Genomic DNA, 21,177 nt, shown 5'->3' on the forward strand with positions numbered 1-21,177 from the left:
CAAAATGATGTACTGTTGAAATGAAATCATCCATATAGTATGTAGATAAGTAGAAATATTAGTCTGATTTCAGTATTCCATACCAATGTATACTTTTCACAAGTGGGATTATTTGGAGTGGAAGGATACATAGCAGTGCTGCGGTATGATTGTATTGGGAAGGTTGTGTAAGTCTGTGGCCCAGTTCAATAACAAGGTTAGGCACTACTGCATCTTTGGGTTTTTTTCTCCCGTATAATCATTCATTCAAGGTAAAAAAAAGATCAATTTATCAAGCTGTCCTCCGTTCGGTGGTGAATTGTTCTCTATTGAAATGTTGTGAACATCAGGTCTTGTAGATCCAGGGAGACAGGATTTGGACTTTGGACTCAAGGAGGTTCTCTCCTCCTTGATTATCTTCATCATGTCTTGAGAGATGACAAAAGAGATACGTGCACCACCAGGAAGATGTAAAAGGGGATCCTAATCATCTATAACACTTTCAGCAGGATACTAACATTTACTATTATTCTTGGATCTGTTTTACATGTCTGACCTAATTTTGATAATACCCCGCTGGTGCCGAGCTGAGTATATGAGTACCAACACAATCATGATCAATCATTGAAAGTCAGTTGGATAAGATAAGGAGATAACCTCCAGAAGTTAAATCCCTGAGTTTAATCAAGCCGTAAAGATTTAACCATCTTTAAGATAATGTTTATCTCGATTTTTAACCTTCATCAATGTTCTAACACAATTGCAACCATGAGGTTGAGTATGGCAGATATATGTATCAATACTGAACTTTGTCTTGCCATTTTGACATCCACTAATCCTACAGAATGGCAGAAGCAGCTCCAGTAAAGGAAGATGAGTTTAGATCAACCAATCAGACGGCCTTTGTGGTGGGACATACAGGTGGAACTGGACTGGCATTGGTTCATGAACTTGTGAACCGGAACATCTTCCAGAAGGTGGTTCTGATTGGTCGAAGGAAACTTGATAAGTATGAAGGGGATAAGTACAGCATGTTGGTAGGTCATATGTTAACTTTCTGTTAGTTCTCACATTCTCACAATGTTACTTCAATTTTCTGCAGTTTCAGGTCCCAACTTCTGTCCATGCTATGATTCTATTTATAAACTTGTGATTCCTAAATTTGAAACAATCATTTTTCTAGTATTACCTTTTATAGCTGATGGAATAGACTAATCTGCCTTTCCCTCTGCAGGAACAGAGGATGGTGGACTTTGAGGAATTGGAGGATTATGCAGATGAGTTCAAAGGTCACAGTGTGGGCTTTGTGTGTCTGGGGACCTCCAGAGCCAAAGTGGGAAAAGTGAGTTGAACAAACTTAAGCAATTTTCACGCCTTTCCATCAGTAGCCATATTGTGCCAGTCATGCAGATCTCTTGTCATCTTTCCTTAACTGATTGGCACTAAAAGAATATCAATTTTGCATTGACATCATTATATTAGTTTTGAGTTATTGAGCTCAGAATTCAATAATTACCCAGATTCTTGAATCAACAATTCAATCGGTGTTCAGATTTGTATTGTCTATAGATGTACAAATGTATAGAAAGTTCTTATGACCTGAGAAACATGTAGAACTTTATACTGTGATGCAAGGGTGTGAGATATTGTTTGGGGCTGTCTGTGCGTCTGTCTGTATGTGTTTCTGTATGTTCTGCTGGAGGGTGAATTGCAGTTTCTGTGCACTAGTATTTGTTATGCCAGAGGTCCCTTTTTATGAGGGAGTGAAGTCTGCCATCTCTGATTGCCTGAAATGTCATGTTGAATAATTGTCTCTCCAGGAGGGGTTCAGAAGAGTGGACCATGACTACATCATGAAGGTGGCAGAGCTAGCTAAATCTGGCGGCTGCAGCCACTTTGTACTTATATCTGCCACTGGCGCAGACAGGAACTCATCCTTACTCTACAATAAACTCAAGGTACATGTAGGAATGTCAAAATAACCCTCCATATCATAATATCAGGATCAAATGTCATAAATAAGCTAAGTCAGTGACAAAGATGTACATGTAAATGAATGAAATTCAATGTACATGTTAATCTGCTGGAACAATAATATACTTATATGAGGGCTCTAATTTTACGTAGAGCGTTGCCGACCACTCCATAATTTAGCGTAGAACATAGGGGGGCTTTTTGAATTTAGCGTAGAGCGTAGGGAGGCTTTCTGAATTTAGCGTTTCACAAAGCCGGCCCTTTGAATTTAGCGTAGAGCGTTGTTCGGGAACCCCCCATGCAGGCCCTCTTATATGGTCACAATATTTTGCCAGAGACAATTGTTGTATGCGCATCTGTACACCCTTTTTTTATTCCCTCATCCATAGGGTGAGGTTGAGGCAGAATGTGCAGATCTGGGCTTCCAGAGGCTTTCTATTTTCAGACCAGGGTAATTATCAAAGACTAATGTACCTGCAAAGTCATTTAAAATAGTGGCATTTGTCATTACATATATGTTTTAAAACTTTTCGCATTTGTGAGGTATTTGTTTGGTTGTATCATATAGCCTCTGATAGCTTCATTAGTCCATGTCGTGCTTCATGAAATTAAGTAATTTTTGTTGACCTGTAAATCCATTTAACATTGCGATTGGCAATTTCAGCGGTTGAGGGGAAAGGGATTTAACTAGTTCACAGTATTTAATTTAAATGGTCGGAAGAAACATCACTGCATAAAAATAACCAAATAGTGAATTGCTATGATGAAATTTTAGCAGTTGACTGGTGATGACTGTTAAAGTAGCTTAAGTTAAGTTTTTGAAATACCGTTAACGAATCAATAATTACAGTAAAACCAATGCCATTGTGGTGATGAACCTGGGTTTGAAGCATTGATGCATAATAAACGTCACTGCTAATGACTGCATATTTCCCATCAGATTACTGATCGCTGAGCGCGAGGAGAGGCGGATATCCGAGAGGTTCTTCCGTGTGCTGCTGGCTCCCATCATTTACTTCAAACCCACTCTTGTCTCCGTTCCCGTGGAAACAGTTGCCAAGGCGATGGTCAACATTGTCCTGGAGCCCTGTGAGGAACCAGTGGAGACACTTGACAATAAAAATATACATCACCTGGCACAAGGAAAGGAATCTTGAAAATAAACTCTGTTCTGCAAACCACTTTTTGTGATGATTTGATTTTTCTATACTCAGGTTATCTTTTCATTAACCACCTGTTCAAAGTGTAGTCGTTTTATAATGCAAGTTTTCAAAAAGGACATTTTAGGAGCCATACAATGTAGTAGGCATATTGTACATTGTATGGCTCCTAAAATGTCCTTTTTGAAAATTTGCATATTAATTAAAACGACTACACTTTGAACAGGTGGTTAATGTATTATGCAAAATGCGCTGTTGCTAGTCGTGTATGGGTGACCTCTAGCAAAGCAGAATAGAACTGCAGTCACCTCACATTACATGCCCAGCCAGTCATTCACCACTGGCATACAACATTCAATCAAAATCAAATCAAGCTCAGTATTATGAAACAACACTGATCTGTATGCAAGCAACACGATCCTGATAATATGTAAGAAAATGGAAAAACGTATCATGTTTGATTCCCAGAAAAATATGTGGTATTATACTTGAAGGACTATTACCTGTGGAGGGATACAAAAGTGTGGTGCGGTCACTGCACTATTATTGTACCTGACCTTGACCTCAATGGGAGGGGCTGGAGTGTCTGCAGTGTAAACAACATTAGCAGGACACATCTGGAGTTCTTCGACCCTATGTTTCAGATTGGAGCCACAGTCTTTGCAAGTTTTGTAGGTCTCTTAGGGAATTTTGGTCACCTGGTTTGCAATTCTTCCCACTGATCAGAGACAAGAAGAATTTTGCAGGTATGCTTTGGAGGTTTTGTTGCAAGTTTATCAGAGTTCACCCACACGATTGGGATGACTGAGCAAATTTGCAGCAAATTCACATCTGGAGGTTGATATCTGAATAACGTTTGTTTGTCACCTCCATGAAGCGATATTGTGGCCCGATTGTGCCTGTGTGTTCGCAGCTATAACTCAAGATCCCTTTGTTGCATTTGTATATACTTTGTCATGTCGTCTGCTAGTATGGTTGAGATGATGCACGTTGGGTTTGGGCACCGAACCAGTATTTCTAGGTAATTTAACATTACAGAACCACACCCCCATCTCAAAGGTGTGGTACTGTCCACATCTGGCACCAGTAAGCTGGGCCAATTACATACTCTCCAAGCAGAGGTTAGGCTTTGGCTTGCTACACTGTCTTGGTTTAATACTGCCTAGTGTTACAATAAACAATATGCCTGGTCAAAAATGGAAACAGGCTTTAGGGAAACTGTTATTCCTGGTAAAGAATTCATCAAACACCTAAAACCCACATTGCAAACACCATGATTACTTCATGAATGCTTGAGTCCTACCGACTCTTGTTTTAACTTCCATTCACTAAGTAATTACTGAATGTAAATATTTGACAGAATGGCAGAAGCAGCCCCAGGAAAGGAAGCGGAGTTCAGATCAACCAATCAGACGGCCTTTGTGGTGGGACATACAGGTAGAACTGGCATGGCATTGGTTGAAGAACTTGTGAACCGGAACATCTTCCAGAAGGTGGTTCTGATTGGTCGAAGGAACGTTGATAAGTACCAAGGGGAGAAATACAACATGCTGGTAGGTTGATGTTATATTTTACTAGTACTACGTATTTGTAAATATGCTGACTGCTGGCAAGGGACATGAAATTTTAAATCTTACATCTGAGTGATGAAATTCATAACAGAAATCCAGGTAGTCTTGCAAAATTACTGTAAATGTGTTTAAGTATGCATGGTTTTAATTTCGCGGTAGGGAGAAAATGGAGTGTTGGCGGTGGTTTCAAGTTCGGGTTTGAGACATTAGTAGCCAAGGGGGTAAGCTCCCGAAGAACTTAAACACAAAAACAATCATATGAGAATTGAAAATGCACATCTTTACATCAGTTCCAGTGAACTGAAGGGTAACTATGGCTTGAGTTTACACTTTCGATAAATAGAATATGGGAAAGTTAACCTTATACTGTCCTTAAATTGCAGGAACAGAAGATAGTGGACTTTGAGAAATTGGAGGATTATGCAGATGAGTTCAAGGGTCACAGTGTGGGCTTTGCCTGTCTTGGAGCACCCAAAGGAACTGTCAGCAAAGTTACTCTCCAAGCAGAGCTAGGGTTTCGGCTGGTTTTTAACATGTTTTTAGGCGTTTTTGTCATGCCTTCTACTTTGTCATCGTTTTTGTTGTGTCGCAAACCCCTTAGCCGAAACCCTAGCTCTGCTTGGAGAGTACAGCAAAGTAAGAAATAGAGGGGCAGACTAGGAGTGGGTACCGGTACAGAAAATTCAGGTCCAGGTCCAGAATTCTATCAGTTCCCTGAGTGGTCTTCTTGGGTAGTTAGAAAACTACATGTACAGTATAGCCAATATTATGTCTGTTGTGATAAGTACTTTTCAGTGCCTTTTAACTCTTAAACCAATACAAATTTGTTGCAAAAGTCTACTTTGGCTGTGGAAAGGTTAAGGCAGTTCAGCTTCAACCAAGGAGGGTTAATTTTTCCTTGATGGAAAGCCTTGTAAAACTGATGAATACAAATTAGATGCCATAAGGCTACCTTAGCAGAGAGAAGGTTAACAGACTTTGAACCCTCCTTGGTTTAACTATAGAAACTATGATTCAGTTCACATGACCAGAAACAATAGAATGTGTTGGTTTGTTTTCTTTGTCAGGAGGTATACCAAAAATCGAATCATGACTACATTGTGAAAGTAGCAGAACTAGCCAAAGCTGGAGGCTGCAGCCACTTTGTTCTTACATCTGCCGGCGATGCAGACAAGGACTCGATGATGATGCACAAGAGACTGAAGGTATTCATCTTAAATCATTCATAGAAGTCAAGTTTTATCTATTAACAAATATGTTGTTACCAAAATTCATTGTTTAGTCATGTCTAGTTCTTGATAACGGTAGTGCTGGTGTATTTGGCCTACATACCAACTGGACACTATACTGTTAATTCATCCATTTTCACCTCAACACAATTTCATTGAACCACCGTTAACGTTTTACGATATTTTCCTTTTCAGGGTGAGGTAGAGGCTGAGTGTACAGATATGGGCTTCCAGAACTTATCTATTTTCCGACCATGGTAATTATTAGGTACTGTATTTTGTTCTTGTGAGTAATGCTATCATTAGCAGTTCGGTAGTAGCGTTTTTTTTAGACTTTGTCAAACATAACATGCTTGTATCAGACATATATGTATTGTTGACCAGATGTTAAACCTGATCTTTAACCATTTTTCTGACATAACAAAAATACAGCATCCAACAGGAACATTTATACCCAACGTCTTGTTTCCATCCCAATAGGCTGATCCTTGCACAAGCAGACCCACAGTTTTCAAGGCGGATCAGCCGCATGTTGTTGGCTCCCATCATCTACTTCAAACCTACGCTTATGTCTGTACCTGCCGAAACAATCGGCAAGGCCATGGTTAACACTGTGTTGGAACCAAGTAAAGACGCAGTCAAGATTATCGATAACAAGGGCATTCATCGAGTGGCAAATGGAAAGGAATGTGAGAAATAGTTGCTTTTGTGTATCTCACGTATTCTTGGGAAAAAGTTAAGTGTTTATAACCTATAAGCAGTTTTAAATTTTCCCTGCTGCATAACTCTGTAACCAATAGAGAATTGGGTGCCAAGCGGCTACTTCAGTGTGCTGAAGGTTAATGGAACAAGTCTAGGGAATCAAAACATTTTAACTGGCCTAGTCCACCACTACTCTACATGTATGGTTCAGAAAACATCAATGTTGGACTGGTGAATGTACCTCTTTTTCTGGGTATTATGTATTTTGGAAAATATTTAGTGTCTTTTGACTTAGAGCTCATGTAATACATGAATCGCCATCAATTTTGTGTGTGTGTTTCCAAAAACCCACACCCCATGCAGGGAGTATATCTGGAGGTATTGGTCAAAAGACGGTCCAAAAATATCTTGACTTGCCTTCCCAAAACTATCAAAAAATAAAAATCATTCAAACAAGTTAAGTGTTGGATTTTAATTCCCACCTGTAATGAGAAATGTACATTTTGGTCCAACTAGACTATGATTGAACAGATAGTTGTGTCCATTATGGCTATTTCTGCCCCCCCCTTAAAATTACAACAAAAATCAAGCATACACAATCACATTCAAATCCTGCCACTGCAAGCCTGTATGTACAGTAGTTTGCTGATGCAAACATACGAAAGGTGAACTATCGTTTTTAACATATCCGTGCCACAAATTCATTTCTAATTCAAACCAACTCTTAGTGTAGACCGCATACTACTCAGAAGAGCTTCTTCATTTTGAGTATTTGCATAATACTGAGTGTGGATCTTTGTTGAGGTGTGCGGAACATATTAAAATTTAAAGTCATTTGATGCAATCGTGTAAATAAGGATATTTCTTGACACACTACACAACCCAGACGAATTTTAAACTTGCCTCCTAAGGCCATCTAGAAAGGTGTGTCATGGTAACATACCACACTATGCTTTCAGGGGGGGAAAATTAAAATCAGGTTCCTCTAATTATTAATTCCTACTCTAGTTGCTGGCTTACATAACATGTACAAGCGGATATCTCGTAGAGGAAACAAATTTAGTGTGGTAGAAAAGGAAGTTTTAGCAGTGGACACATTAACACATCCATTGTAAGGCAACTTTCTGTACAAAAAGAACAACTCCATATCATCCTTACAACTCTGTGGTATAATTTCAATCAACAACCTTGGGTTCATGTTAACACCAGGATCACATGGACAATTCACAACTACACAATGTTACTCTCAAAAAATAAAAACTATCACAAGTAGTTCCTCTTTCATTTCTTGAATCGATGTGACCACAAACAACCCCTTGATACCTCTATAGAACTAAGTGTACAGTTTTAATGGTTGTAAGTACCTATAGAGTTCAGTGTTCACACATCCACAGGAAAAGTAGTACACACTTTAAAAGGTACTATCTGGACCCAAACTGGTCACTATGTTTTGTCTAGAATCAATTGATTTCAATGATAGTGCTGTTAGTTTTCTGTTGATATGCCAGTGAACACAAACATGTACACAAACTATTTCCAGATCAACTTCTTGCCAATTTCTTGAGATAAATGACTCTCTCCAAAAGTGGCTTCCGCGTGACTTGACAAAGTTTTGGACCGTCTGAACAAGCAATCAATGTATGACATTAAAAATTACCCCTGTAGTATCCTTAAAATCAAGGTGGACAACTTGTTTCCTCTTGAGACGGAGTGAGTGTAACAAAGTAGTTTGTTATGAAGATGATTTTACATTTAGTTGTGTCAGGACCTGGATTTTTAGTGTCTAAGAGGATGTTAGCACAAATACAGTGTAAGTCATAGCTTTGGAAATGGGACCAGAGGGGTGCCTATATTAACACTAAAGATGTTGGAACACTGTGAAAACAGCCTGTCGGAAAAACTCTAGTCTCAGGGGGACATTCTTCTACTTCCATAACATACATATAATTCAACACAACAACAGGCTAGGTTACCACTGAAGACCATTCCTTGCAAAATGAAAAAATCCAATTAAGTATACAATAATATGTACAAAAGCAGGAATAGATACCACAACTTTGGGGAGTCCGTTCGAATAAAAACAGACCTGTTACATATAGCAAACATTATGAAACGATATGCATAACAGTAACAATTCTTGATTTCAGACTATCTTTACTACCGAGTTTATACAAGCATAGAGAAAATTGTGGGTTAAGTATAACAATTGTATCAGTTCCTGGAGGAAAATACCAATTAAGTTGTAACTGTTTTGGTTTGCCCCTCCATTCAATCTGCAACCCTACGTCATGATCAAATACAAACAGAAACATTCAGATTTTGTACAGGTTATCTTCATTCACACCCTGAAACCACATCATGTGCCACTAAGCTATAAGTATGACGCTCTATAATTTCTACAGCACAGGATCAAGATTGGAACTGGTTGGAGTCTGTTTGAACGGGATACTGTGGGAAATTTGTGTCTGTGGGGGAAGTGGCTTCGCTCTGTAAGATTTGCTGGGGCATCGCAGTATTGTTCAGCGCGCCTTGGAATGACTCAAATTGTAGGCGTTGTTGTGCATTGCTGTTGGGAGGGGGACGCGAAGGGGAGATTTCCACCCCGGAAAACCGGTTCCCGTACACAGGACTCGTGGTGGGCATTCTCTCCACGCGCACGCGCTGCGGAGAGATGGTGGTGGTGGTGTATTGCTGCTGCTGGGGCTGCTGACTCGTGGTGACCTGATTGGGTTGGATGTTGACCTGCGGTTGTCTGCTGTTCAACCCCACCTGAGTCTGCTCATTGGTATATTCCATACTGGTGGTGAACTGGATCTGTTCCCCTACGGTGGTGGAAGTGTCCATTTTGGGCTGTTGGAGGGGTGGAGGGTTCTGTACTGGATACACCACCTCCTGTTTAACTATATGCTGCTGGGGCACCTCCACTTGGTTGGAACTTTGGCTGACTGCATAGCTGTAGCTAGGAGGCGGGCCCTGTTGAAAGTCAGGCTGAGTTGAAGGGAAAGTCCTGCTTGACCCTTGCCCTGTGACCTGACCTTGGCCTGGATTTGTAAAGTGAAAGTCCTGTTGTTGATGTTGATGTTGTTGTTGAGGGAAGCCCTGATGGAGGGTGGTGATGGTGATTTGCGAGGTGGCCTCCCCAGCGGGTGCTGACACGATTTCAGCCACGTCTCCCTGTATGTGTAACTGGGCCTTCTGTCCCGTCGGGGGCTGCACGCTCACAAACTGCCCCTTCCCCGTCGTCGTCATGGCGGCAGCGAACGGCTGAAGCAGCGACGGCATTCCCTGGGCGGCCGGCTTGCCCGTCCCCATGGAATGACTGAACCCTGTAGGGTTTCCTAAGTCTGGGATCGTGGCGACCGGCCTGGTTGGTTCTGAGGATGGGATTAAGGTTTCCTGACTGATTTCCACACACTCTATTGTCTCTATGATTTCTCCTTTAGACTCAGACTCCAAGTTCCCAGTCTCCAGGCTGACTCCTGCCATGTTCCCTTCAACGGCCTTGAGGTACCTCCTCTTTTTGGAGTAGACGTTTGCCTCGGTGGCGCCACGCCCAGCACCCCCGCCACGCCCGCCTCCGCGTCTCCTCTTCTGCCCCCTCGTGGATGTTTTCCCGGCCGGCCGTCCTCTACTACTGGTGACCTTCTTGGTGCCCTTCTTGGTGGTGGTGATCTTGATCTTGAGGGGAGAGAATCGTGGCGAGACCTCCTCTACCCCCTTGCCCCTCCTCGGCTTGGTGTCGCCATCCGAATCTGAATCACTGTCATCCCCAGCCTATAAGAAAAAAACTCAGTTAACACTGGCCAATGTGCTATGGAAATGGTGAATTCAAAATATCATATTTCAATGACTTGTTGCAAAGGTCATTACTGACTGAACAAATAACTGATGTTTTATAAATTATTCCAAACATTGAGTAACTAAGAATACAAAAAGGTAGTTCTGAAGTTAGTTCTGCTAAGATAACAGTTTTAAACAAATTATAGCTATTCTTGCATGATGGGAGGGGGGGCAGAATGTGGGGCACTCCATACAAAATTAGGTCAGACAAATCAACCCCACATAAAACAACAGAGTATTAGTGACAAGCTCTTTCAGCCAACGCATCATATGTGCTAATCCCAAAGCATACTGTAATCACCTTGCTGAAAAACTATCTAGGACACAAAGATTATTGTGACCTACATAAAAGAGTCTTACTGTAATAGCAGCATAAAACTGTCTTGGTTATTTGTCTACATACAGCCCTATGCTTTCTCTGTTTCCAAAATACCATTGTTTCACACTGTATGCTATGATTCTAGGGTAATTTTTCCAGGACTTAGGCAACGTATAGTTCTGCCAATCTGTTTTCTGGTCAAAACAAAAACATTATTGTTTCACAATGTATGCTATAATTCTAGGATAATTTTTCCAGAACTTCAGCAACTTACAGTTCTGCCAATCTGCTTGGGCTGCTTCCTTTTACGCTTGGCTGCTCCCTTGGTTTGACCCTTGGATGCTTTCACGGCTGCCGACAGCTTAGGCCCTTTCTTGCCTTTCCTTCTCTCATGAGTCTTCTGATGTTTTTCCACATCCTGGGGGCACAGAAACAATTTCTATTAGCCCTTTCAAGTCCAAAACAGACTGGAGTTGTTGTCATGCAAGTTACAATATGTGTAGCAGGGCTCAAAATACATTATTGGGTCAACTTGCGCTGGTGCAGATGAATAAAAAATTACTTGCACCAAAAAGACAACTTACACAACCAAGTCATAGTCAACTTACACAACCAAGTCATAGTCGGTAAAGTATGATGCCCCTATTCCCCAAGATGCACATGCAAGTGGTACTTGTTTCTTTCACTGTAACTTTATGTTCACTGTTTTCACGGTAACCTCTGTACAGTGAACTTATCATCACCGTGAAAAACCTGTTGTAATTATCTATGATTCCTTCATATATCCATTTTCCTTAAACCGCGAAAATTACTACCGTGAGGATAAAGTGAATTACAGTATTTAGAGCCCTGTGTAGGCTTGTGCACATAAACCTTTGGTAACAGTTACTTTAATTTTAAATCAAATCAAATTATGACTTTACGAGACTGCATAATCACCTTCTTGTGTACCGACGAGAACTTGCAGTAATTACACTTGAACTTCTTGGAGCTGTGTTTCATGAACGGTTGCTCGCTTAATGTCAGTTCGCTTCCCGGGTGCTTCTGCCGCTTGTGGCGCAGCAGTCGGTCGGAGCGAGCGAACGAGGCCCCGCAGTCGCTACACTGGTAGGGCTTGTCCCCGCTGTGCACGCGGAGGTGGCGGTTCAGGTGGTATTTCTGGATGAAGCACTTGTTGCAGTCTTCACACTGGAACGGTTTATCGCCTGAAGAAATACAAAACGACTTCAGTTCTTTTTCACGAATCATCACTTCTTTTACAGCGCCATTTTTGGGGCACTGTGAAATAGACGTGGTCTTAAATGAGGGGAAAATACAGAGTACCTGGCAAAAATGTCCCACTTGGTGGGCACGATACATCCTCATGCATGAACCACAGGCCAGGGCTCTGACTTCCCCATCCTTCAACCATTAGCAAAATTAAAAAATCTCAAGTTTCAACTAGTCAATCACTTACAGCATCTACAGATCAACAGTCAGCAAGAATGGAAAGGCAAAACAGAGAAAGGAATTTTCCTGCCCTGAAAAACCACAGGGCTCAAAATTTGGCGTGGACTCGAACATGTCCATCAATGATCTTGCAGAAAAATCTTTTCCTTACCGGACTCAAGTCCGGTAAGAGTAAAACCCAAAGCTGATAGGACGTCTTACACTTTTGGTTTCAAAGTTTGAGCCCTGAAGCCAAGGTCCAGGATATGAGACCTACCCTTGTTTAGGGGAAAAGACACCGCCTTTTTCCCCAGGTACTCTAGTTTTTCACCATCCAATAAGACCAAATCTTCGGCATGAACAACAGGGGAACAGCAAAATGCACCACTTGAAAACATTTCCTCCAAGTTTCGAATCCAATTCACTTGTAAAGGTAGTCCTATAGCCTTTTTGAGGCCATAGGGACAGTGGGTTGTTATCCACTGTGTCTAGGGCATGGTATTGAAAGGTGGAGCCAAACTTTCTCCCTCCACCGGCTTTTACCGCCCCAACTGAAGTCAGGTACCCATTTTTACACCTGGGTAGAGTGAGGAAAGTCGTGTCAAGTGCCTTTCTCAAGGGCACAACATCGGTGGCATGTCAGGGGCAAAACACCCTAACTGTCAACACAACGCCACATAATTCACTTGTATTAGGTTTTAAAGAGAAAAGGGTGCTTTCGGTCTGTTCCCATGTTATCCATGCCACTTAGCCTTTAAGGGATGCTCTTACAGGTTCTGTTGTGCACTATCTGGTGACGGTCTAGATGGTACTTGGTCCGGAAACCTTTGCTGCATTCCAGACAATGGTACGCATATTCACCTAGGGAAAGTTGGAAATACGCAACCATCAATTCCTTTTTCTTGCACAGACCACAGAAAAGCTTTGCACACACTCCCCTGACGAAGGTAGGAAACATCTCTACTTGCACAGATAGCTGCAAAATGTGCAGTTTTTCTAGTTGTCATCTGAGTTTCCTGGACTAGGATAATAATTCTCCCCATGGATTTCCGAAGACAAACAGGAACGAAACACAGGAATTAAGGTAAAACAGACTACATATTTATTCGTATGAAGAAAATTCATGGTGCTGTTTAAGCTTTCAAAATGGTAACTGCCTGAAAAATCTACATAATTTATTAAACAATATCACATCTTGGGCCTTACAATCTTAGACTCTATGAAACACCTGAAGGAAAGCACACCTACCAGTATGTGTAGAGATGTGTCTCCTGAGGTGGTAAGACGTCTTGAAGGCAGCCTTACACCTGTTACACCTGTGTGGACGTTCCCCGGTGCCGCTGCTCATGCTTCTCTTGCGAGACTTCGACGTACTCGGCGCTGACTGTTGGTCAATCACCATGTCTTCTTTTTGGGAGGAAAAAAGGTGTTCAAGTCAAGTGACTAGAATGTTGCAGACCTTGTCTGTGGTCCGCTTAGTCTTTTCTGAAAGCAAGTGTGCAGAACTGAAGAAGCGGTCTTTTATTTTGTTTTAGATAGAATAGAATAGAATAAATGATACAATACATGGTTGCAGTTCCATAATCCAGGATTGATCATAAAGAAGCAAATTTAAGGAAATGTCATGTATATTTTTTACAGGGTGATATTAATATGAGCAACAACTTGGGTGAACACTGGTAGAGTGTGTCACCACTGTGTGTTGTACTTGTCTTTATAACGTTGAAATCAAGAAAATAAAATCACAAGAAGTTAGTGTATACACTAGAATTTGGCTCAAAATGCCTTCAGTAACAAGCAGGAGGAACACAATGTAGAGCAAAGAATTTCGTTGAGTAAACCAAGTTTTCCCGAGTTAGTTGACCAAATTTCAAATTTGGCTGTAAATTTTCTACAAATAAACAGGAAAAAAGGAAAGCAAAAACACCTAGCAACAAAGATGAAGAGAGGAAAAAACCAAAACCAAAAGTTGAACAGAAAATATGATGCCGACTCTGACCTGCGGATTCAGACTCAGACTCACTTCTACTATCACTACTATCTTCGCTGGAGCTGGAGCTGTGGCGCCGGGCACGCGGCGACCGCCCGTCGTGCAACGGGACGCTCAGGTAGTCGTCTTCTTCGTCCTCCTGGGACACGACGACCTCCTCGTTCTGTGGGATGTCTTCCGGCTGCAAGGAAATTTCGACATCCTACAGTGCAGGGTGGGTGAGAGGGGGGTGTTACAGCAAGCATGCAGACAGACACAGGCTACACACATTAGGGCTGTGTACCTTTTAGGTACAGCTAGACCCACAAGACTTGCATGAAAAATATGGTATCCTTGAGGGTTTTGTTCGCGTACCTGTACATAGACAATCTTACAGGTACAGGTACAATGTGCCAGTACACAGCCCTAACAGACACTATCTTCAGGTTATCACAACATGAGTACAAGCAGGACTTGTAAACAACTACTCAACTACATGTACAAGCTTCATGCTGATAAGGGTAAAGCAAGCAACATGTATCAAAACATAGTATTCATGGGTGGTTATGGTAACGGAGCAAGGTTTAGTACATACTGCCTGGTTAGTACAATAGTTCTTATAAAAAGTACAAATACAGTTCTGTACTACATATACCATAAAAAATTATCATCATCAGTGTTCTCGCCAGGACATTTGAGCGTAGGGGGCCCCTACGCTGTGATTTGGATCCCCTATGCTGTGATTCTGGCCCCTACGCTGTGTTTCAACCAGCATAGGGGGGATTTTCTGTTGTTTTGATGCAAAGGTAAAAAACTTTGGCTTTATTTCACAAACTTTAGCCCTCAAAATGCAGGAAATAGTGTCTTCGAGAGTTTTAAAGTCCAAAATTTCTAGGGGGAGGATGCCGCGGACCCCCCTTCATTATTCCTGCTTGCAGCCCTCATCTTCACACCTGTAGCGCTTGCCATGTGGCTTTGCCACGCAAAGATGCCCCTACACTGTGAAAAAATCCTGGTGAGAACACTGATCATATATAATGAAGTTTTCATGTCAAGCTACAAAGCATAAATATCCTTTGTATACAGGACTTAAACTGTCTTTACCAACTTTACCAATTGTGTTCACGATTCCTTTTGGTAGATAATAAAACAAACATCATCTAGACTATTTTCAGCTCCCAAGTCATGTGGAGCATATCAACATTTATTACTTTGTTGCAAACCTTCTAATCTAATGTAGTACTGGTCAGTCAGATTTATATAACTATAAAACATAACAACAAACATTCCCAACCTATCATGTCCTTAGATATATCTAATCCTGATACTAAATTCAAGGTATGATGACTAGGAACAATAGAAGTAGAAAGAAATGGCAGAGACAAGTTATACCTTTCCGGATGATTTACGAATAACGACCGAACTGTTTATTTCAAGAGTGCCATGATTTGGGGTACATAAATCTTGTTTATTTGTGAACAACTTATGAATTATTTCCACATAAAAAAGAGTACTCCCTTACATGACCAAAAACACTTTTGATACAAAAATGACACTATTTAAAACCAAAACAGCAAAAAATCCATTTAAACCTTACAAAGAGTTAGTACTACTGTAGTTCCTTCTACAAGAGATCTATTACCACGCTTGGATACCTGAATTTGTTCTTCCTTTGTCTCGTATAACTGGTCGGTTGGGTCGATGACTGTTTCCGTCTGTACAGGTTCAGGTACTTCCACTGTCTGCACCTGAAATATGGATGCGTCACCCTTTATACAAAAGGGTTCCCTCTGTCAGTTATTCGGAATCAAAACAAATCAAATCAAATCAAATCAAAGCGTGAGCTAGAACAGAATAATTGAAAGATCAGACAACACATTAAAATGATCATGTGATTTCTTGACCTTACATACAATGACAGATGATATGTACTGGAATGGAAAATTGTCAACAAATCGTAAGAAAGTAATCACAGTTTTGATGACAAAATGATAAATAAAACTATTGTCCACCCATAGATTAGATTTTAAATCATTCTAGTCACATTCTAATTATCACTTCAGTACAGTTTTATATGAGCTGTATCACACAAAGTCTGTTTACTTTGTACCTACAAGGCAATACAAGTATATGTCCATATGAGCACAACTTTTCTCATTAATTGAAGTATAAGTGTCAACAAAGAGTGTCCATCTGGTATTCTAATGTATGTTGCGTTTTTACCAAGGTAACTGCTTTACATTCATATCTATGTTTTTGAGGACAGGGCTTCTTACAAGCATTTGTGAATACGATTGACAATTGTGAATAAAACAAAATGCATAAACAGTAACTAGAAGTGTTCTTACATGAGCTGAGCCTTACAATCATTTTGCTTTTTTGTCCAATCCTCAATAAACTATTGTGAATAAATTAAAGTACATAAAGTATACGTTCTTACATGAGCTGAGCCTCACAAGCATTTTGCTTTTTGTCCAATCCTCAATAAACAATTGTGAATAGAAGACATAATCTAGAAGTGTCCTTACATGAGCTGAGCCGTTCCCATGTTGCACCAGGATTTCCCTTGTCCCGGGCTGTTCCACAGGCATCTCGGAGCCCTCCCCGGAGCGGTTCTTGGTCAGCAGCGCCTGCTTGATCTTCAGAACGATAGACTCCTCGCTGGCCTCCGCCATGCTGACGTCACCTCACGCCTTGTCTCCGCACACCTAAAACATAAAAAAGGCCTCCAATTACTTCATGTTTAAATTTGCATGTGGTCAAAGAGCAAGGCTGTGACAGTGTCTCCAGGACCCGTTCCTCTGTTCCAGCACAGAAATTTGTTTGGTGGGAAAAAATGTCACCACATGTTCAAAAAATCTTGACATGAAATTGATGAAAATATATTTTTGTAAGCTTAAAATGACGGATTCAACAACGAAAATCCAAAACATTGAGTGGGACAGAAAAAAAAAATTGTGCTGGAGACATTGCTGTTAGAGATGTGCATTGCTTGACAGAACCAAGAGAAAATTACATGTTACGCCATGCCTTAACTTTGGAATATACAATGTGGAAATGCCATTCACTATTTAATAACTGACATTCACTATAAGCAAATTAAGCATGATTCCATTTACGTCAGAGTTTATATACATGTCATGCCATACTTCATACCTTGACAATTGTTGTGCAATAAAGCTATTATTATCACAATTTTGACTAAACTGGCTACTTCTACCTTTTGCATACATTTGACAAATGACACTGCAAGGTCGTTTTTCTTGAAGACTTCTTTTCTAAGTATTTAGCATGACAAAGGATAAGACATGCATACAAATGAGCATGCAAATGTAAGTAACATTATCTCCAATTACACTTTCTTCCATTTTTGTAAGTTATAGATGGGGCCATGTAATACAAAATGACATTTTGCTCCTGCTTTTAACTACATGTAACAAGCCTACATGTAATCCACAACATATTTTGTCAGTCAACAGCGACTGATATCTTTGATAACTAAAGCTTCACGTATCCATCAGAACTATTCTCATGTGTACATAGGTTGTGCAAATCTCAGTAGATTGTAGCAATAAAATGCGACAAGTAAAATACATTAAGTGGAACATAGACTGATAAAGGTAATAATTGATAATATCCAGCACTGGAGAGTTGTAACTTGTTTGTGTGGTACATGTTGGTCGGATGGAAAAAAAAGAAACAGTATCACTCTTCATCCTGAGAGTTAATCTGCCAGGTAGACACTGAAATATTGCAGTGTTTGATGTAGGAGCGGAGTTAATGCCAGGATTAGTGCTGGGTGTGGGGACGGGAATCATAGTACTATCCAACTGATCTTCAGGAGCAAATGGTCTGAGATGCAAGAATTTAGGTCACGGATTGTTGCAAGAAAAAGTCATTCAAGCTACATACAAATGTGGGTTGGGAATCTCGTAAAAAGACTGTACTGTAGTGTAGTGATGTCTCATTTGTTATGGGATTTATATGTCTGCAATAGAAAAATGTAAATGTAAAATATACAAATACATTTGAATTTTTTTAATTCCAACAACTTCAAAACTTTCATGTTCATTATTTCAAACAATGTCATAACATTTCATAGTACAATTTACTGCCATTGTTCCACCTAACCAAAATTGCACCAGAAGATATACAAATCACCTTATTCTAAAGGCTGTAAGTGACAAATACATAAGTTTTAAAACAAAAATTATGACAGGGATGGATAATAACATCAGTTAAAGAATGTCAAATTGGCAACTTGGAATATGATAAGGCCCTGGGCACTTTTGTGGACACAAACCAAGTCTGGGCATTTCATGCACTCATTTTTCATTCAGTCTTTTCAAATACAAATATTTTCTATCACAAGTATTCTACACACAATCTGATCCGACACCAAATCGAGTGCAAGTTGATAATATTCCAATCAACAAATTTTGTTTTGAATATGATCATTCTTATATACCATGGTAGCAATCCTAGACACTTTTGAGGACTACTTAAACATTAAAGTCTAAACAAACAAAAAACTGCTTTTGCTTCTTAAGTTCTTTCTTTAAAGGCAACTGCCTTCATCCTCTTTCAGATTCTGTTGCCTATTCTTTATTCGGGTAGGCCCATTTTTGAGCTGCATTTGATGGCCATATACATAAGTTCATAACTCCAAAGGAAAAGGTTTATGTAACCCTGCTTTTGTCATCAGATTATTTTATAATGTTTCCTAAAAGTTAAGCAGGAAAACTACAATCTAACTACTAAAATTTTCATGAAAGGTAGAATCCTACACTAATGATCACACAACCACCTGGCGCGTACTAGTATATGACGCACAAGCGACGTGTTTATGTTGTGTCCCCGTATCTGTGTCACTCCACACCCTGCCCTCCCCACCGGCGGCTCAAGTCGCCCCCCTCCCACCCCTCTCAGCAGGGCACTAGCGCTACCCTCCTGCCTGGCTCACCGGTTACACACTGTCCGTTACCCTGGCAAACTCTGGGTCCGGGAAACCCGATATTGTGTTATATCAGGCGGGCGCCGTCTCTGTGAGAATGCGGTTGTGCCACGCGGCGCCATTTGCAGCGCAAAAATGCACCAGTTCTCCCTCGCCGATTTTCTCCCGATCTCCCGCCCTCCCCTCGCGCCCTCCCACCCTGCCGACGACGGTGCCCCCCTCCCACATGTCCCTTTTCATCGGATCGAAGTGAACGCATGAATTTAAAGATAGAAGGCCCCTGGAATATTTGCAGCATTAGACATAAAGACAGCGGAGGGGAAAGAGACAATGGCGCACACGTAGTCACTGCGTGTACATGCAAATTTGCATGCAATCGAGACGTTCTGAGGCAGCAAAAATGGCCTTGTTTATCCACAACGAAATCGTCATTTTTCTCCACTTTCACGACTCGTATTCCACTAAAACTACCACACATAGGTTCTAGATATACTACACAATCCTAAGAGTATTGAAAATGTCAGTTTTGTTGCGTATTACTCACCAAAATTTAGAGAAATTGTCGTCGGTTGGTCACAAGGGTGGGGGGAGCAGACAAGTACGCCATGGAGTCGAACTGCATGCCGGGAACCCCGCGGGCGCCCGTATAAGGACTTATGGCGGGAAATTCAAACAAAACAAAAAGCAAAATACATACAAAAATGGCCCCAATCTTTGATAAATGCATTTATCCATTCAAGTAAGGTTTTTATTTCTATGTCAGCCTAGTACCAGTCCTTTTGAGTTATTACACAACATGTGGCTGGCATGATATATGATCATATATATCTGACATTTAGGCCTTTTTATATCATTTTATGGTGACGTGGGTCAAATTTGTGCAGTCATTTCCCCCAAAAATCTAAGCACCCATTGGGGGTCTGCAGAGTGAAGCCAAAAAGATGAAAATACAATAACAGCAAAAAAAGTGTGAGTCTTTCACAGGAAAAGGAAGTAGTTTATACCAAAAGTAATTGGCCAGTGGATGAATTTACTACCAAGGTGAATGTCTCTGAGTGTGTCAGTCTGTGTTTGTGTCTGCCCGAGTGTGGTTGTGTGTGTGTGATAGTTTACGCTGAATGGACCCCAGGTGGAGATAGATGTGTGAGATTTCCCAACTTAAACCCAGTAAAGCCAATGAAAGCCTGAAGTTCCGTAGTTCTGGATGAAAACATCATGATCAAAGGATGACTCTACAGGATTAATTATAAGTGGCTGCTTTCTCTTTTCTAATTAGATGTTGATATACATGTCAAACTAATCTCAATGAAAAACAACCGCAGACAATGCATGAAATGAGATGATCTAGCTTGTATATATTGTGAAAACTGGGCACACAGTAACACAGATGAAGAACTGAGACTGCTCAGCAGTGACATCACAGCATGCAGATACATGCTCGCAGGTACCCGGAACAACACCCCAGACATCTTGAATAGGCAGACGGACGAAGGAGGGTACAAGGTTTCTTGTCTTATGAGGAAGGTACGTTAGACTCTTTGTAATGCTTTGTGGCTTGTTGTTGGCAGAATACAAGCATTAAATGGCTTTGGGTGACTCAGGTACAAATAGCATGAATACCGGTAAGGGTCTTCCCCAGATGAATGTCCTTTGACAGAATCTTGTTGATACAGTTGAACAGAAACTTCTGCCATTCCCTAATCTTGACAAACAGAATTGGTGTCTCTAATACAATTGGTGTCTGTCTCTAATGTTGCTAGATTAGGCTTAATGATACCAGAAGATGTCAGGGCATGGGGTTGCTAAGACGTCAATGGTAAAAAGGGGGTCTGCATGGTAGAATGTAAAAAGGATTCAGCCATTCCACTTGATTTAACATAGAGTGAAATTGGTTCAATATTCTATATATCTATATATGACCTAGGTGAAGCACAATTGGCACCTGAATTTAGGAGGGCCTGCATGCCCCTTTTACGTAGAGCGTAATCGGCCGTTTTAATTTTACGTAGAGCGTTGCTGATTACTAGTACTCCATAATTTAGCGTAGAGCGT

General features: G+C 40.8%; 3 protein-coding genes across 12 annotated transcripts; 2 read left to right on the forward strand and 1 right to left on the reverse strand.

Annotated features, from left to right (window-relative positions):
- Window positions 1-85: 85 nt before the first annotated feature.
- Window positions 86-3,134, forward strand: LOC136420422 (oxidoreductase HTATIP2-like). Its single transcript, XM_066407331.1, has 6 exons — window positions 86-196; window positions 824-1,016; window positions 1,214-1,321; window positions 1,800-1,937; window positions 2,343-2,404; window positions 2,894-3,134. Exons 2-6 carry the CDS (start codon window positions 825-827, stop codon window positions 3,108-3,110), a joined length of 717 nt encoding a protein of 238 aa, XP_066263428.1. The 5' UTR covers window positions 86-196; window position 824; the 3' UTR covers window positions 3,111-3,134.
- A 263-nt stretch (window positions 3,135-3,397) lies between these two features.
- On the forward strand, window positions 3,398-7,887 carry LOC136420420 (oxidoreductase HTATIP2-like). Of its 3 annotated transcripts, none has more exons than XM_066407329.1 (6): window positions 3,401-3,859; window positions 4,474-4,666; window positions 5,068-5,166; window positions 5,752-5,889; window positions 6,109-6,170; window positions 6,394-7,887. In XM_066407329.1, exons 2-6 carry the CDS (start codon window positions 4,475-4,477, stop codon window positions 6,611-6,613), a joined length of 711 nt encoding a protein of 236 aa, XP_066263426.1. In that variant the 5' UTR covers window positions 3,401-3,859; window position 4,474; the 3' UTR covers window positions 6,614-7,887. The 3 variants fall into 3 exon arrangements, with proteins under 3 accessions (XP_066263427.1, XP_066263426.1, XP_066263425.1); XM_066407328.1 differs by having other exon boundaries at window positions 3,409-3,859; window positions 5,068-5,175; XM_066407330.1 differs by lacking the exon at window positions 5,068-5,166 and having other exon boundaries at window positions 3,398-3,859.
- Window positions 7,073-19,788, reverse strand: LOC136420418 (zinc finger protein 281-like). 8 transcript variants are annotated; one of them, XM_066407323.1, is made up of 9 exons: window positions 19,670-19,788; window positions 16,700-16,879; window positions 15,827-15,919; window positions 14,202-14,373; window positions 13,451-13,609; window positions 12,974-13,063; window positions 11,714-11,979; window positions 11,049-11,192; window positions 7,073-10,389 (listed from the first exon to the last, which is right to left on the reverse strand). In XM_066407323.1, the coding sequence occupies exons 2-9, from the start codon at window positions 16,844-16,846 to the stop codon at window positions 9,025-9,027; spliced, it is 2,436 nt and encodes an 811-aa protein (XP_066263420.1). In that variant the 5' UTR covers window positions 16,847-16,879; window positions 19,670-19,788; the 3' UTR covers window positions 7,073-9,024. The 8 variants fall into 8 exon arrangements, with proteins under 8 accessions (XP_066263420.1, XP_066263418.1, XP_066263421.1 ...); XM_066407321.1 differs by having other exon boundaries at window positions 14,202-14,394; XM_066407324.1 differs by having other exon boundaries at window positions 14,226-14,373; window positions 15,827-15,940.
- Window positions 19,789-21,177: the final 1,389 nt, after the last annotated feature.

Source organism: Branchiostoma lanceolatum, chromosome 15 (genome assembly GCF_035083965.1).
Source record: "Branchiostoma lanceolatum isolate klBraLanc5 chromosome 15, klBraLanc5.hap2, whole genome shotgun sequence".
In the NCBI taxonomy this organism is placed as follows: Eukaryota; Metazoa; Chordata; class Leptocardii; order Amphioxiformes; family Branchiostomatidae; genus Branchiostoma; species Branchiostoma lanceolatum.

Excerpts from the sequence above, each read along its gene's own strand:
- LOC136420422 (XM_066407331.1), top strand. The coding sequence starts at position 825 with ATGGCAGAAGCAGCTCCAGTAAAGGAAGATGAGTTTAGATCAACCAAT. Across the intron at positions 1,938-2,342 it reads TACTCTACAATAAACTCAAG|GGTGAGGTTGAGGCAGAATG; the intron begins GTACATGTAGGA and ends CCTCATCCATAG. Across the intron at positions 2,405-2,893 it reads CTTTCTATTTTCAGACCAGG|ATTACTGATCGCTGAGCGCG; the intron begins GTAATTATCAAA and ends ATTTCCCATCAG.
- LOC136420420 (XM_066407328.1), top strand. The coding sequence starts at position 4,475 with ATGGCAGAAGCAGCCCCAGGAAAGGAAGCGGAGTTCAGATCAACCAAT. Across the intron at positions 5,890-6,108 it reads TGATGCACAAGAGACTGAAG|GGTGAGGTAGAGGCTGAGTG; the intron begins GTATTCATCTTA and ends TTTCCTTTTCAG. Across the intron at positions 6,171-6,393 it reads TTATCTATTTTCCGACCATG|GCTGATCCTTGCACAAGCAG; the intron begins GTAATTATTAGG and ends CCATCCCAATAG.
- LOC136420418 (XM_066407319.1), bottom strand. The coding sequence starts at position 16,846 with ATGGCGGAGGCCAGCGAGGAGTCTATCGTTCTGAAGATCAAGCAGGCG. Across the intron at positions 14,395-15,826 it reads CAAAGGAAGAACAAATTCAG|GATGTCGAAATTTCCTTGCA; the intron begins GTATCCAAGCGT and ends CCTGCACTGTAG. Across the intron at positions 13,064-13,450 it reads ACACATCTCTACACATACTG|GTGAATATGCGTACCATTGT; the intron begins GTAGGTGTGCTT and ends AACTTTCCCTAG.